The following is a 16,353-nucleotide window of genomic DNA, read 5'->3' as shown; positions in this document are numbered from 1 at the left end:
CGCGCAAAGCCCGTAAAAAGGCCAATCGCATGCATAATGTAACGAGAATCTCCCCAGTTGTTTTAATTGTCTGGAAACCGCAGTCGTCTCAGGTCCCGCTGCCATAACTAACCACGATTTCGTTCCCCCTCTCCTTAACCGAGATGATTTCGACCGTTTCACGAGTAAATTCCTCCTTTCGTTTCTTTACCGCTTCCACTGCCACTTTCCGTTGTCCTTGTTTACTTCGCGTTCAGTCGCGATCAGTGCACATAGAATACATACGCTTCGAAAAGGAAGAATTGCACGACGCAACGGCTAGAAATTATTTCAAATTTCGGAACAAAGTGATCTATCTTCTATGGCGTTTTCTGCAACGATCGTAACGTGAATCGCAATGCAATAACGTAAGTGTCTTGATAACTCTGAGTAAAATTTTGTCTTTCTCTCTTCCTTTGTTCGTTTATTCTTTGGCGACATGCATACTGTCATCTTTGTCTTTTTCGATTAGAATTCGTACGACTATGCCAACTGGATAGTTCCCGTGTGAACCAACATGTATACGCGTCCATATGCAAATGGAGTTGAAACATCGTCATCGTCGTCGATAGTTGCGCATGCGCGTCCGCTATCGCGAAACGGACAGAAGCGTGATCAGTCGGCGGGTCGGCCAACTGGTTTAGCGCGTGTCGGTTTCTCGACGGTCAGGATCGATCGTTACGATTATTATTTCACGAGAGAAGATCGTATGTGAGGAGCGATCGGACGAAAATAGACAGGTGGGCCGACGCGAGACAATCTTTAAATAGGTGGGTAAAGTTGTGTGATTATCCGTAGATCGTGGAGTGACGAAAAGACACGATGATATCTTTCGTGGACACAACAGAGCAGTAACGGCTAAACTTCGCTTCAAGCTACCGCCGAGTGTCCTCTAACGCCCCATGTTATTTATTGAACGCTCGCAGATTTCGTGTAGCTATTTAATCGTTTTGTAATTCAATAACGAACGCAGTGTATGCGGTGAACGCGTGAATCTCTTTTTGCCATGTTAGCCATAAACAGTTGTCATCGTTCTCATTTTTTTTACGGGTGACATATTCGCGTTCCGATTCAACGAGGCGACTACACTGAATCGTCGAACCGGTTGCAGAACGATCGATCGATAGTGCACAATCGTGTTCGCGATCCTAGTTTATCTAGCATTTAGTATGAATAATTAGCTTTCTAAGCGATACGTTCAAAACAAATGGTAAATACGATATATTCTACGAATAGCTTTTATTTATTATATCATGAAAAGAGCTCTCTATCTATCGTGATAATAAAAACGCAACAGTGAATATCGCCGTTTTCAGGACTCCCTTGTCAATTTTGTACCCCTTGTTATTGTTTATGCGACTTACCGTATATCGTTTATTCCTTATTTCGCGACTTTATCATATTTTCTTAACTCGTTGGACTTCCAAATAAACTAATTATTCGCGTACACAGATATTATACATTTTTGCTTTTGCAAGCGAAACAAATACGTAGAATTTTACAAATTATAATATTGCGTTACAAACATTATTTCTCTTTAGGTATAGGAGTAAATTCGCGATTATGATACGTACTGTATATCGAATTTGTTCGCAGGTCATAAGGATATCTTTTCATTGAAAAGGCAAGGATCATCAAACATGACGAATATCAACGCAGTGCCTGTACCTCGGAACCAAAATACCGCATTAAATTCCACTAGTTTTCACTTGTCGAATGGGATCGAAAATGTAATCGACAAGATCGAGAATCTTCGGCTTACTCACGACACGGTCGATCAATCGAATGAAATACGCGATTTCGACGCGTATCGAACGAAACACAGCGTACGAAGAGTCCCCGGCTGTCAAACGTCGAACAATAACGACATCTACGACTGCGATCATAACCATGATAGGGAGAACGATCGAAACGATCTGATTGAACGGGGACCGATTAAATCGCAATTTTGTTCGCTGACTCGCAGTCAACCTTACTGGACGAGCGTTGAACAGCCACGGAATTTTCAAGCAAACGAAACATTTCCAATCGATTACGATAAAACCGCGGAACAAATTCTACGTGATAAAGAATGTAGTGAAAAATTGAACGCTTGTCTCGATCAATTACAAGATTTGGAGAGAACGAGCTGCACTTACGATAGTAACGCTAGAGATGAAGATAAATCGCAAGTCTATAGTTTAAGGAAGGATGTACGTACTTACGTTTGTTTTTTTAATCGAACAGGCTGTTCCTTTTTTCGAATGGTTTTTTATCAGTTAGGTTTTTCTTTAAAAACGTTTCACATTTCATTTTCAGTTTTCTTCGACTCCATCGACGATCGTCGGGAACGCTTTAAGCGACGACTTGTTATTATTGGAGAATGTGCTATGCGGAGCTTTTCAAGCGGCCCAACACGTAACAAAGAAGAGTTTCCTTCGTTCGCAGGAAACTGTGGAAGCTTTCTTCGATACTTGTTTGACCGATGGTAATACGATCGTTTCCAGTTCTGAGAGCTGTGAATCGAATCGTACTCACTCGCCGACTTTGCCCATTTCTACACAATCTTCGGGAAGATTGCAACCAAAGACGAATCACAGCCCAATCGGCTCTCCTCGGGTAATCGATATAGTATACGTATAAGCGTTTCTTATATGCTTAGAAAATTTCATCTGTGATCAATATTGCGATATATGCATAATCTGTTCGATGCCAATCCTTAGATCACCGTCACATCAACGTGCAGACCGGCGCAGATTTTCTCCTGTTCTTCAAGCTGTTCGCCTTCTTCTTCGAATCAGTCGTACGGTGACACATCAAGTCCGAACAGTTCGTTTACGTATCAGACAACAGCCGGTTCGCGAATCGAGGAACGATTCAAACAGGATTTCGAAAATTTCCAGTTTTGCAGGCTCGATGGCGATACTGTCGTCTCCAACACCGTAGTAAATAATATCGACGATAATGAACTGTGGTCACAAGTGATGGATGAACTAGTGAATAATTTAAACGGAGAAAAAGACAAAGTGGGAGAAACATATTTGCAGGACCCTTCGAAAGTGGAAAACGCCACGAATACGATTACCTTCCAAACCAATAACTTGCAGCAAGTCCGACATTCTTCGAATCGCGATGATATCCCCAACGAAGGTGTAACGGTTGCGAAACCTGTGTCTTGGTCCGACGTATCGTATCCTCCGGTATCACGAGCTAACATTCCTCAGAAAGATACCCAGAAGATCGAAACGACGGACAATGCTATAAATGCGCCTTTGCTTTCAAGTTACACAAAATATGATAAAAGTTACGGTACTCTAGTTAAACAACGTCCGGCAGAAACAATCAGTACGAAGGACGATATCCATCATGAGCGTAATTTCTCCCCGTTGTTTAACTCGTTTGGTGACTCCTCGCCAACCGCGGGCGCGATCATCGCTACCAATTTCAGCTTTGATGATTTTACTACGAAAAGCTTACCAACGAGTCCTAAAGACGATTATCAAATCCCAAAGATGGTTGCTTCGTTCGAAGATCATTCTCAGCAACGCTGGTGAGTCTCGTTGAAGCTTGATAAACCGTTGCATGAGATACGGTGTACCAAGAACGATGCGATGCGAAATTCAATTGTATGTGAAATTGATACTGATGTTCTTTTGTTATGCAGTTTTAGCAATTCCGATCGAAATACGATACCCTGGTCATCGTTAAATTTGCCATCTGTAAAGGCAAGTGAAAAATTGAAAGAAAAATTGGATCCGCAAGAAGTGAAGAAGGCTATGATTAGTCTGCTTAAACGGTCGGCAAAAGAACTAGCCAAACAGGACAAAGATGGAGATACGTAAGTGATTTCAAATCGATCGATTATGTACTCGTGAGCTGCTTGATGTAATTGCTTTTCTTCCCACAGAAAACTGATGTGCTTGGTTGGCAACCCGAACGAACTTGTTCAAAAGATGGCCTATTTGGTACCACTCGTAGAACGTATGAGTACAATCACAGGAGCTTTAACGATTATGAACAATCGCGGCGATGATGCGCTTTACTTGGCTGCTCTGAATTGTCCACAATTTCCGTTCGTTGCTGGTTATTTAGCTGCGACTATGTTGGAAAAAGGAATCAACTTCACTCAACGATTGTATCATACTCGAGTATATTACTCTCTCTTCTTTTCTTCCCATCATTCTTATTTCTCTCCGTCATTTTTTCAATATGCAAAATGTTTTTACATAATGCCTTCCTGATTTCTCCGTTTCTTAAAATTGTTGCATCCTTGTTACAGGGGGATACACTGATACATTCGATCGCTTCACAAGGGGATTCTCATGAAGAAACTCTAGCTGAATTGTTGGCTTTGAGAACCATCCAAGGGAACCGGCTATTTGACCTATCGAAACGTAACTATGATGGTTAGTTTGGATTATAGTGTTTCTCTCTCCTTGTGAAAGAAAACAATCAGTCTTACGTTTGTTCGTGTTTCCTCGTACGTAGGTAGAACAGCGCTCCACATTGCGATCGAATCGCATATACCATTTACAAAAGGAATCACGTCATTGGGAACGATAAAACTACTGTTAAAATACGGAGCAGATCCTAGAATCAAAGAAACAAAATATGGGAACAATGCATTACATATGGCGGTTTCTTTGGATTGCGATCCTGTTCTTGTAAAGGTATTGTTTTATTCATTGAGAGTCGGTTTGTTCTACTTTTACCATAGCTATTTCTCATCTTCCCTAATCGATTTGATTTATGCGCAAACGCGCTACCAATAGTTATTACTGGATACTTGGGCTTCTGATTTGGTGAACGCCGTCAATTACAATCACGACACAGCGTTGCACGCGGTAGCAGCTATGTCGACCAACGTTTCCTTCGACAGGCAGAAGGAAGTGTGTTGGCTATTGGTTCAGGCCGGAGGCCACACGAATTTACTGAATCATGAAGGAAAAACACCGTTAGATCTTGTTTCCACGGACAGGAAGGGAGCTATCAGAGAGATTTTTCACAAGAGGTCTTAAGGACGAACGTAGCATCGCAATATTTTAATATTGCAATGTTGCTACACCGCACTCTCTCGTATCGTTTTACATATACGTATATTATCGTTCACGCATCTTATCATTCGAACTGTTTCTCTGCTACAGACCGTCTTTTATACAGTCTCCCAAATATGGATAAGAAAACAAATCAATTTCGATAACAGCAATTAGGTTGTAGAAATATCGTTATACAGATCCATGATACAAATACACAGTTGAGATGTAAGTGCTGTTTTTCTTTCAAAATTTCATAACCATCGGCTATATATATATATATATATATATATATATATATATATATATATATATATATATATATATATACAGTTTGTATATATACATATGTACATAGTATGGCAAGTTTATCATAAAAATAACGTCGCATAATGGAAAATATCGCAACCGACATTTTTTTTGTACAACCGCATTGCAGAACTAAAGAAAAATGAGAAAAAGAACGAAAGTTATCGAATACGTTGAAACTTTATCGAACTTTTGACGGATTTGTATACACTATATCCTTTTCCGGTATAAAATTGAATAGTCGAGTACCATATGTTTCGAGCGAACTGACTCACGCACATTACCCTATCCCAAATTTATTGGATGGGACGTGTTGCCACCGAATTACCCGTATGTCATTCAATATGAAAGCGGCATGAAACAAGTGTCCATCTTAATCCTAACGATCAGCCTCTCGCAAGAGTTTATTCGATGTTCGACCTTTGTAGCGATACCGTGTTATTTTTTTCTACGTTTCTATCATGTAAATTTGCTTTAAGTGCATTATAATTTTCGTTCTTCTGCTAAACTCGTGAATTTTAAGCAATTCAATCCCAGTGAATGTTTTATAAAGAAGGAAAAGAGGAAGGAAGGAAGAATATACATATACATGTACATATATAACGGAATAGAGTCGATCGGAAATACGAGATAAAGTTCAGCCTACAAACGAAATTTACGGAGATAAATCTCTGGAAAATTGTAGGAAATGAAGACAATATCGACAGTGATGAGTAGTTGCGCGCTATTATTGATAACAGCTGCAAGTAATATTAACGAACAATGCAAGATTCATGAAATGACGACAGTTGATTGCCACTGCATTGGAAATGAGGTATGAGTAATGTGAGTAATTCAAAAAGGATTTCGTTGCAAAATTTCTTTTCCTTTACAGGAATTTTTCCTGCCAGAAGGATACAACTATGAAAATGTGACGACTATACAAATCGCGTCCTGCAACATTGCGAATCTTCATTTTTCCAGTTTAACGGAAGCGAGTCAAATTACGGAAATTATCGTGCAAAATATTAGTGAACGTTTGATCTTTGAATTATTTTTAACATCAAAAAGATTGAAACGACTCAAGTTGTCGAGAATTGGCCGAATACCATTAATTAGTCGTGACACGTTCGTTAGGCTTAAAAGCATTGAAACACTTCGTATCGAAGATACGCGGATTAATAATTTCGCGGAACGATTCACCGACATAGCGATAACCAACTTTTCGATGATCAATGTTACGATCGAACGTATCGATCAGCTTGGTTTCTCGGCAAAGGGTGAAATTCTACACATTAAAAATAGTGAATTTCAAAATGTTACAGGTTCGTTGAATTTCGCTTACTTCTCAACCGTAGAGATTCTTCATTCCAAGTTTCAATTGAATAAACCGGGTTATATATTGATCGAAGGTAATATCGTCTATATCGAGGACTGTGTTTTTTCCAATTCGAGCGCAAACGTAGTTGCGGCGGGAAGCATTAAGATAAATGATATTTGCGCAGATGGGAAAAGCTCTATGAGACTCTCATCGAATAATATTAAAAGTGTAAACAATCGATTGCCTACCGAAATCATTTATACCAAGAATAAAAACGAATCAGAGCATTTTTTCAGTCGAAATAATACAGTGTGTATTGCTGGAAATTGCAAATGTCCGAAAAGCAGTGGTCAGAGTCCACAGTTAGTAAGCCTGTTTCTGGCATATACTTTCCAATTTTTCTTACCAATCGTTATTCTGCTATCGATACTACCTTAATTTCGTTTTGGAACAAGAAACGCCTTATCTTTTTCTTTGTTTCTAAACTATTCAAATCATGGAATCCTGTTATTCGATGAAATTGTTCTCTATCGTTCTACATCTTATGACACATGTTTTCTTTTAAATAAAGTACAACTCCATCCCTGAATTATGTATGCAATTAATGCAGGATCTGGTTGTTCTTTGTTAAATGATTTTCAAATTTTTGTGAATTTCCAATTTTAATGCTTTCATTCAATTCTAATACTTTTATTTAATGATTGCTGTTAACACGTACGTAGATTCTTCTTTCATTGTAAATTTTCTATAGTTTGATGGCCTGAAAACATACAATTTATAAATATAATAGTGGAGTATACTCCTGCTTATGATTGTTTTTTTATGTACATAATATGTGATTACTTTTACCAAAGAAAAAAATTATAGTATAAAAAAAGATATACGTTGGATGCCGAATACTTGATAATTGTATTGTATTAATACATTGCATCTAACATGATTAATATTATCAAACTTATCTGGTATCTTAGTATTTGCAGTCTGTAATATCGTAGAGTAAGCCAAATTCATTCAAATGTGACAATTTATTCCATAGCTCCATGATCCGTTCCTACAAAATAAAAACATATGTTATATATGCAAATTTGAAGAATTTTTGGGAATATTATACACAAGCTAAATTATACAAAACAAAGCATAATTTAAAATTATAATTCTATATCATGTAAAATTGTTCCAACTGTATTGTTTTCAATCTAGTATCAACTTGAAATGTTTTTCACATTTTATCTTCAATCACGGTCGTGAACCATAAAAATGAATAAACAGAAAGTGCAAATATATGTATCTTACTCTATTGTTGAAAGATTTCATTAGAGAAAATGCATTTTTTGTAGTATGTGTAGAACACAGTGTAACATCATGCCACATAACCTAAAATATGAACCTTGAAAGAAGGAAGTGATATGTTTGCTGTACCCCCCACAATATAAAACAAGTTTCGAAATACATAATGAATATTCAGTTTTATCAGAGAACTCGATAGTGGACATAAATTTATGAATAAGAATCCTCTTTCATTACATTTACGAAAAAATATGTCAAATCTAGTGGGACGGATTGTCTAGTAACAGTTACTATGTAAAATTTCTATATTTTTTCTGATTAATAAACGCAATAAATTTGTAAAAATGTAAAGAAAATAATACAATTTAATCTTATATCAAATTAATCAAGATACCTAATTCTCGGACGCAAATAGGTTGTACCACGATCTATACAGATTTGGAATACAATCTCATTGTAGGAGTAAGGCTCTAGATGTTCAGGCGATGTTAGTCAACTCGTCATAGTTGGACGCTTCAATCGAGAAGTTAGGATTCGTTGTGTAAAGCAATCTGTGTAACGCAAATAAAAGAATAGCGCGGTCTCGGTTATTTCCGTCTCCTTTTCTCTCTCCAATGCATTCACGTACTTGACTCCTGGTGGACCGAATATCAGGGGGATGTAAGAAAAAAAAACAGCATGACAATAATGATAATAGAGACCAAGTGTTGTCTGACATATACGATTACTATGATTATAATATTATTAGTTCGTATCTAACTAATGTCTAACAAATGTTATACAATACAAATATATGTTTCATTATTAGAAACCTCTGTAAACTAAAATTATACTATAATTTTGCTTTTTTAGTAGAAAATTATGGATTATGATTGTTTATTTATAGATATTTATAGATAATGTCAATATTTACATAATTTTTTAACGAAATAAAAAAAATTAAATAGATGTTTACTTTCCAATATTGGCGTCAAATATTTAAATATATGTGTACATATTTTATTTGGAAGTTGTAATTTCAAGCATTTTTATTGGAGATAATACATATTTAACACTAGGTTTACGGGCGTTTCTTATATACCTATCTCTAAGAGCACCCGTCAAATTGACGGGTAAACGAAAACATGCCTTTTCTTTAAAAAATCGGTTTATTCAAACTAAGTCTGAATTAAACAATATTAGACTTCACGTTTAAATAAATTATTAATAAGTAAAGTCTCTTTTTAAAAAATGGTTTCTGGAACACGTTTATAATTGTCTTATACTTGTACACCTTATAACAAGCCTGGCTATTATAAATCTGTTCCATATTTCGGATATCAGCGCAAATTTATCTGTTTGTAATCTTTCGGAAGCTTTCAATGATCTTGCTTCATATGCGCCTAGGGCATATAGAATTCTTAGAAAACTACGTAACTCAGCAATTGTGATTGATCAGTCTTTTTTCAAAACTCGATGTGCCTCGGTTTCAGTGCAATCTTTTATGTGTCCCATTATATGTCTGTCAATTGTCAATTCGAAAGCACTAGTTACACAACCCTAGATAATATTTCTCTTAGCATAGCCAGTAGGTCCTGCGATATCCTTGAATATCATAGGAACGGGCGTCCCACCCCTAGATCCGCCTGCTTTCAGTTTTATCCACTGTATCCCGTCAATTGCAATTTCAATTTCACCCATTACATTTTGGGACGTGCTTGGAATGCTCGTCCTCTCATCCTCGGAGTCAGAACTAGAAAAAATACGCATCCTTTTCTTGTTACGACACACTTTCAAGAAGTTTTCCTTTTCACTATCCGAAGATCCTTCTATCCCTCCACTTTCAATGTATTCAGAATTTTCACTGTCAGCTTAGAGTCAACAAACACCGAAACCCCCTAATCACTGGACTACTTGATACGACGGACCAGATTCGCAGGCTGAAGAGACTACCCGCTAGACCTAAACGCTAGATTCAATTAGTTATCTAAATTAAGTAATATTTACTTATTTATAATACTTACTTATAAATTATACTTATCTATAATAAGTATTAACTTATTATAAATGTCACTGCGCCACGCCAGAAAAATTACTGAAAATTCTCAACGCGAGAATTGATTGTAATTTTAATAAATAATAATAAAAACAAAAAAGAAAAACTGTCAGCTTCGCTTTGGCCTAATTCACTCCGATCTTCTTCGGAAGTATCCTCAGAACAATCTTCACTGATGTTAACAATTTTGTTCAATATCTTATTATATCTCCTGGATTTACTTATGATTGCTAGAAAAGGAGGATTGGTCAAAATAAAAAAATACTGTGCCCAAATTCAATTACCTTATTGTAAATACTTACAATAAACGGGCACTGTCTACAATAACTGAGACTTTTGCATACTGTCTTTGAAAAACGTTCTTACACTGTCACTGCAGCAATCATATTGAAGATCGTTATTATAGTAAAGACTTTTCTTTCATTCTTATATTTATTATTGGAGGAATGGTTTTACGAACGAAGCAAACATATAAGGATTATTTATGAAATCAGCTAGCCCGTCAATTTAACGGGTTTTGTAGAGATAGGTATACTACATACAAATTTCAAAAATTAAAAAGCTTAGGAAAAAATAATTGTGTTTATAAATTCTTTGGATGAAATGATTAATATACGATACAAAATGATTAAAATTAATGCTATGGTTTTTGAGGTATTTCATTTCGAAGTTTGAAATTCACTACCCGCTAGACCTAAACGTTAGATTCATTTAGTTATCCAAATTAAGCATATGCACTTACTTATAATACTTATAAATTATACCTATCTATAATAAGTATTAACTTATTGTAAATAAACAGCCATGTCACTGCGCCACGCCAGAAAAATTACTGAAAATTCTCAACGCGAGAATTGATTGTAATTTCAACAAATAAATGAAAAAAAAAAAAAAGTTTGAAATTCTTCAAATTGGCGGATCCCGTAAACCTAGTTTTAATAATGATTCATAATTAATATTCATTTAAACAACGTTTTTCTCTATTAAATGAAATACTTATTTTGAATAAATGGAGAAAAGTTATGGGAAGTACATAGTTTAGTCACAGAGGAGATATAAAAATAGATAAATCACCTTATGGACATTTCGCAGCTCAGTGTGATTACCGTACCGACTTAGGCATTCGATTTTAATTTTAACGTCCTTTACTCATGAACAACGGTCACTTAAGAAAGTATTTATTGTAGAAGTGTTAGTGACAGCTAACACACGACTGGAGACGTTTGATAAGCAATTGCAGGCTCAATGTAACGATGGTTTGTATCCTGCGAATTTATAATTTACAGGGTGGTTGGTAACTGGCGGTACAAGCGGGAAGGGGGTGATTCTACGCGAAAAAGGAAGTCGAGAATATAGAATAAAAATTAAAAAAAAAATTTTTTTTTTTTTAATTTTTCCATCGAGACAACGATCTATAGCGAGATCCGTTATAACGAGATGTGATAAAGTGCACGCGTACCGAGCGAAAATTCAAAGTCGATTTTCTCAAAAACAAAGCCTCAAACGAAAAATTTTTATTCTATATTTTCGACTTTTTTTCGGGTAGAATCACCCCCTTTCACGTATGAAGTGATAACGAACAAACCAACGCGTCGCAGCTTTGCGGCGGTTTTTATGATATTATTAAATTAAATACTTTCAAAATGATAAAACATCATCAAAACTTTCTTCATATATATTTATAAAACTTTCTTTCATATATATGTCGGAGATGGAAGGACAGCGGGACTTTCCGTCGGGAATGCTGGGAAAAACCTCCCATCACCATAGTCAAGATTTTAATGTTTAAGCAATAAAAATAAGGAAAACAACTTTTAATGTTCCAACCTGGCGTTACGACGATGGGTTCAGGTTTAAGGTGACATAACGGGTCACCAGACGTAGCCACGGTCACGGGAGGGCCGCGTACCTGACAGAGTGACGGAATGATTTTATGACTCTCCTTAAAAGCAAGGATTGACCCGAGAAGCGGGGATAGGAGTATATAAGGGTAGGTTCATCTGGATTGAGAGAGTTTTTAGTTAGTGAGTCGTTGAGCGAATTGCCGAGTAAGTCACGCTGATACTGGTCATCTCGTGGATTCGTTATAGAACCTGGATTCGTTGTCACCATCATCTCGGACATCCTATTGCCGTTACTCATAGCCTCTTGTAGTGCCCATATTCGCACTGATAAATACTAACCACATCCGCGACGATAAAGTAAGTAAAGGTTCATAGAACGCCCCAAAGTGCCAACCTGACTCCGACATATATATGTCGGAGTTACACTGGGAGTAAGGTTGTGGGCGTCAGATGTATCTTCACGGGAATTAGCCATTAATGCGGTACAACACAGGTGTAGTTTATTACAATAATGGGATTGTTACAGTCTTGACAATTAATCATGGCGATTAGGCACTCGCGACGTTAGTGACAATGGCTTCAGGTTCGTCAACGAATTCACGGTCAACGGGATGACGAATGCGATCTGATTCACGTATGACTCCACGTACAAGTAACTTATCTGCAAGAACTCCAAGCCAAAGAAAGAAGAAGAGCGAAAGAAAAAAAATTAATAAATAAAATAAAAAAAGAAAAAAAGAAATAAAATTCAATGTAGTAAGCCCTGAAAAGATCAAAAATTTAAAAAAAAACGCAAATATGTAAGTACAAATGTATTATAAATATGTATAGCCTAGCTCACATTATTAGAAGTTATGTTTAGGTTGGTAGCAGGCATAAAAAATAGATTGTGGATTTTTATGTGGTTATGATAAATACAAATATATGTTGGAGAAGCGTCAGGAATAGGGTTGTGGGTGTGGCGGATCGGTATCAACAGGACGCCGACTGGTCGAGGCATCAACGGGACGCAACATCTCCCGGGCGATCCATGGGTACCAACCGTCAACACCAGAGGGTTACTACGACGACAACGAGTCTGTCTATCTCGTTAGCGGTCGAATATACGGGCACACGATACAAATACCGTACCTAGCGAGACTCCCTCTACGTCTAAGGCAGGGACTACCGGGCATAGCCTTACTGATGAGTCCACCGGTAATCCCGGGACGAAACGCTCCTCATTCCCTTTTCACCTAGCTGCAACTACACCTCCTACATGGGCGTTTGATAAATCTTCATTGGACTTAGCCATCGTCATGGTACAACCAAGGTACGGGTTATTAACACGAGTATGGATACTACAGACTTGACAATCAACCGCGGCGATTAGGCACTCGCGACACTAGTGATAATGGCCTTAGGTTCGATAACGAATCCTCGGTCAACGGCATGATAGATATCCTTGCTCACAAAATCCAACTCCAACGTGTAATACTCACAGATCGTACGGCGCTACTCTCTTCGTCGATGAGATCGCAAGAGATTGCCTGTCCGTTTGAAGAACCTTAATTACCAAAAAAAACCCAGATTTTATAGCGGGTCCTCGGGCTAACTGAACTTGTGCTGTGTAAGTGCCTCAACATCTGGTATTCATTGTGTCCGAAGGAACCGTTGGAATGTTTTACTGTCAAATACCTCTATGGGTATTTCTTTTAACGAGAGTCATACTATCACTCCACACCTTTGTTAGACGAAGCACCCGTCCCGTTGACCGCGGCTACGTTCGGTAACTGATGGTCGCCTTGAGCCCAAGTTTATTATCACTAATCGCAAACAAGTACGATTGGGTAGAATGGCGGCAAATTGTTTAATTACAACTGTAAACTTTAATTGCAATTTTACGGATTTTCCCGAAGTTCCAGAGGGAAGGCTCCAGTGTCCTTTCATCTCCGACATATGCATAAACGTGCAAAGTGTTACGTCCGGCGACACTTTACCTAGACCAGGCCACACACCGCGGGCAGGATGGCAACCAGATGTCCGCACGTCCTTACTGCGTCCCTCAATATTTTTAAGCACTTAGCATAAATCTCAGGAATTTCCTAGCTAAGGTTCTTCAGACCGAACAAACATTTCTTCACTAAATCGCTTTCTAAAGGTTTATTGTTACTACAGGAAAGTCAGTTTTCTCACATATGATGTTTCCCACTAGCAACTCTCTCTCGGGGGCGGTTAGCACCCTTCCTCGCCAACCAAAGAAATAACCAATTGACAGCGAAGTCCTTCCCTCACTCTTCCAATGAAACCTTGTCCTTGACAAATCAGCTCTTTCTTGTAGATTAGATCCACCCACAACAAGCTTCCTCCGCAGCATCATCTTCACAGAAAGTTATTCTTTACGCAGTTTTTGAACCATCATCGTCTGAGCGTACGTCGCACACTACACATTGTAACTTTGGCTATCAATCGAAACTCAAGTATATCTCTCCAGTCCAGAAGTTGTTGGAATAAACATTAATTTATACCTGTTAACTCGGTGTAACCTCAATTGAACCACCCCTATTATCCTAACCGAAATAGGAGATCGATCATTTCGTGGCGTCGATCATCTAATCGTAACGGGAATTTACGACTCCCGTTGACGTGCTTTCTCGCGATCGCGTGTCTCCGCGAGTGGTCAAAACACAAAGTATGCAAAATTTTTAAAGATGTACCAAATATAGAAACGAAGAATTTTATAAAAGTATGATTTTGTAAAAATATCACTGATTTAAAATTCTTCATATAATACACCACATTACTTCTTCGCCTTCTTCTATTATATTTTGTCATAATACATAAAAGAAACACATACATGTATAGATAGAAAAATAATTACAAATTTCGTAAATTTTATAATCTAGAACTGCTATAATGCCTATAAGTAGAGCATCTCAGCTGTTGAGACTTAACCACGCTGTGGTTCTTATTTTTTATTTAAGTCCTTACGAATTTTGACTATCATAATTAAATAGACCACATCTTTCCGATGTACAGCATATTCATTGATAAATCAATTTGGATATGTTTTTTTACAGCTTCAGACATAATCCGAAATAGTTTATCCAAAATAAATGTCTGACTGTGTAATGTCGAATAAAAATAATCTAATACGACATTTATAATTTTGAAAATGTAAGAAATATTATTGGATGACGAATAAACGAGCGAAAGTAATCGCGTCACTAACAATATATACGAGAAGTGCTATAAGTAATTGTTCATCACGCTGAAATTCCTTACTTTTATCAACAAAATAATTAAAGCACTCATCACGTTTAGATCTTTCTGTGCTTTTTTTACCGATGTATCCGGCGAGATATTCTATAGCGCATATTACTAAAAAGCGCACTAATGTTGACAATGCTGCTAATTTATTGTCAATTTCTAATTGTATATTTTCACTTTCGGCGTTAATATTCTTCTTTTTATTTCCTTTAATTGGAACATCGTCTGACATAGAGGTAGTGAATTGGAACAATATTATATTCTCTAACAAAGTTGGATCACAGTCAGGTTGACTGTATCAGAATTACTGTTATAAGAATTACTATTCATATTATATGTCGGGTTATCATTAGGATTTAAGGCGCGTAATGATTCTTCGTTTGAATTAGCCATTGTTTTACGAAACAGAGAATATATTTAAGCGAATAAACAAGATTTTACAAAATATTATGAATAATGAGTTTAATAAATGATAAGATTAACAAACGATAAGTTTAACTAATGACTAGATTAAAGAATAATAAGTTTAACGAATAATAAGAGTAACGAATAATATGTTTTACGAATAATAAATTTAACGAATAATGAGATTAACGATTGATAGGTTTTACGAATAATGAATTTAATTAACGCTATTAACAATGTTCCGGGGTTCAAACGAATCCACGGTCAACGGGATAACTCTTTACTATGCGTAGAATAATTTTAAACACAAAAATACGATTGCTGAGACACTCGGTAAATTGCTCGATGTATCACTTTCCAAGGCGATCACACGAATGAATATCTGATGAAAATCTTTTTCGCTATACAACTGCATTTGTTTGTTATATGCTCGCTGGAGGCATCGAGAAGGTTCCAATCGTTGTTGCTAGGCAATTTCTGTCAAAAGTTTGTTGTATACTCTTTGGAAACATCGAGAAAGATCCAAACGCCGTTGCTAGGCAGTTTCTGTCTGGAGATTGATTCCTAATACAACGTGTGTCCCATTATATCGACATCTCCAAAGTACAATTCTATGTGATTTCTAGGGAGAACTATACAACCGATCCACACCTTCGTCAGGCAAAACGTTTATCCCGTGACCGTGGCTACGTTCGGCGACCAGTTGTCACCTCGAACCCACTTTCGCTTTCACAAATATCAAACAATTACAAATGACAATTGCTTAATTACAGTTATGATAAAATCTAGGCTAAAGCATTAGAAGGCTTCCTCAAAATTGCAAAGGGAAGGCTCCGGTTTTCCTTTCATCTCCGACATATATATATGTACATATGAGGTGGATAGGTCGTGATA

The 16,353-nt window shown here is 37.0% G+C and overlaps 2 protein-coding genes across 4 annotated transcripts; both read left to right on the top strand.

Annotated features, from left to right (window-relative positions):
- Positions 1 to 82: 82 nt before the first annotated feature.
- LOC117161616 (uncharacterized) lies at positions 83 to 5,262 on the top strand. Of its 3 annotated transcripts, XM_033343274.2 has the most exons (10): positions 84 to 386; positions 491 to 788; positions 1,615 to 2,210; positions 2,317 to 2,616; positions 2,721 to 3,547; positions 3,662 to 3,835; positions 3,905 to 4,145; positions 4,277 to 4,403; positions 4,486 to 4,667; positions 4,770 to 5,262. In XM_033343274.2, the coding sequence occupies exons 3-10, from the start codon at positions 1,659 to 1,661 to the stop codon at positions 5,013 to 5,015; spliced, it is 2,649 nt and encodes an 882-aa protein (XP_033199165.2). In that variant the 5' UTR covers positions 84 to 386; positions 491 to 788; positions 1,615 to 1,658; the 3' UTR covers positions 5,016 to 5,262. The 3 variants fall into 3 exon arrangements, with proteins under 3 accessions (XP_076476431.1, XP_033199165.2, XP_076476432.1); XM_076620316.1 differs by lacking the exon at positions 491 to 788 and having other exon boundaries at positions 83 to 386; XM_076620317.1 differs by lacking the exons at positions 84 to 386; positions 491 to 788 and adding an exon at positions 832 to 1,228.
- Positions 5,157 to 7,184, top strand: LOC117161619 (uncharacterized). Its single transcript, XM_033343280.2, has 3 exons — positions 5,157 to 5,258; positions 6,025 to 6,153; positions 6,214 to 7,184. Exons 2-3 carry the CDS (start codon positions 6,028 to 6,030, stop codon positions 7,075 to 7,077), a joined length of 990 nt encoding a protein of 329 aa, XP_033199171.1. The 5' UTR covers positions 5,157 to 5,258; positions 6,025 to 6,027; the 3' UTR covers positions 7,078 to 7,184.
- Positions 7,185 to 16,353: the final 9,169 nt, after the last annotated feature.

This window comes from Bombus vancouverensis, chromosome 7 (genome assembly GCF_051014615.1).
Source record: "Bombus vancouverensis nearcticus chromosome 7, iyBomVanc1_principal, whole genome shotgun sequence".
NCBI lineage: Eukaryota > Metazoa > Arthropoda > Insecta > Hymenoptera > Apidae > Bombus > Bombus vancouverensis.
The sequence above is the reverse complement of the archived record's forward strand: the minus strand, read 5'-3'. Positions and strand labels throughout refer to the sequence as shown.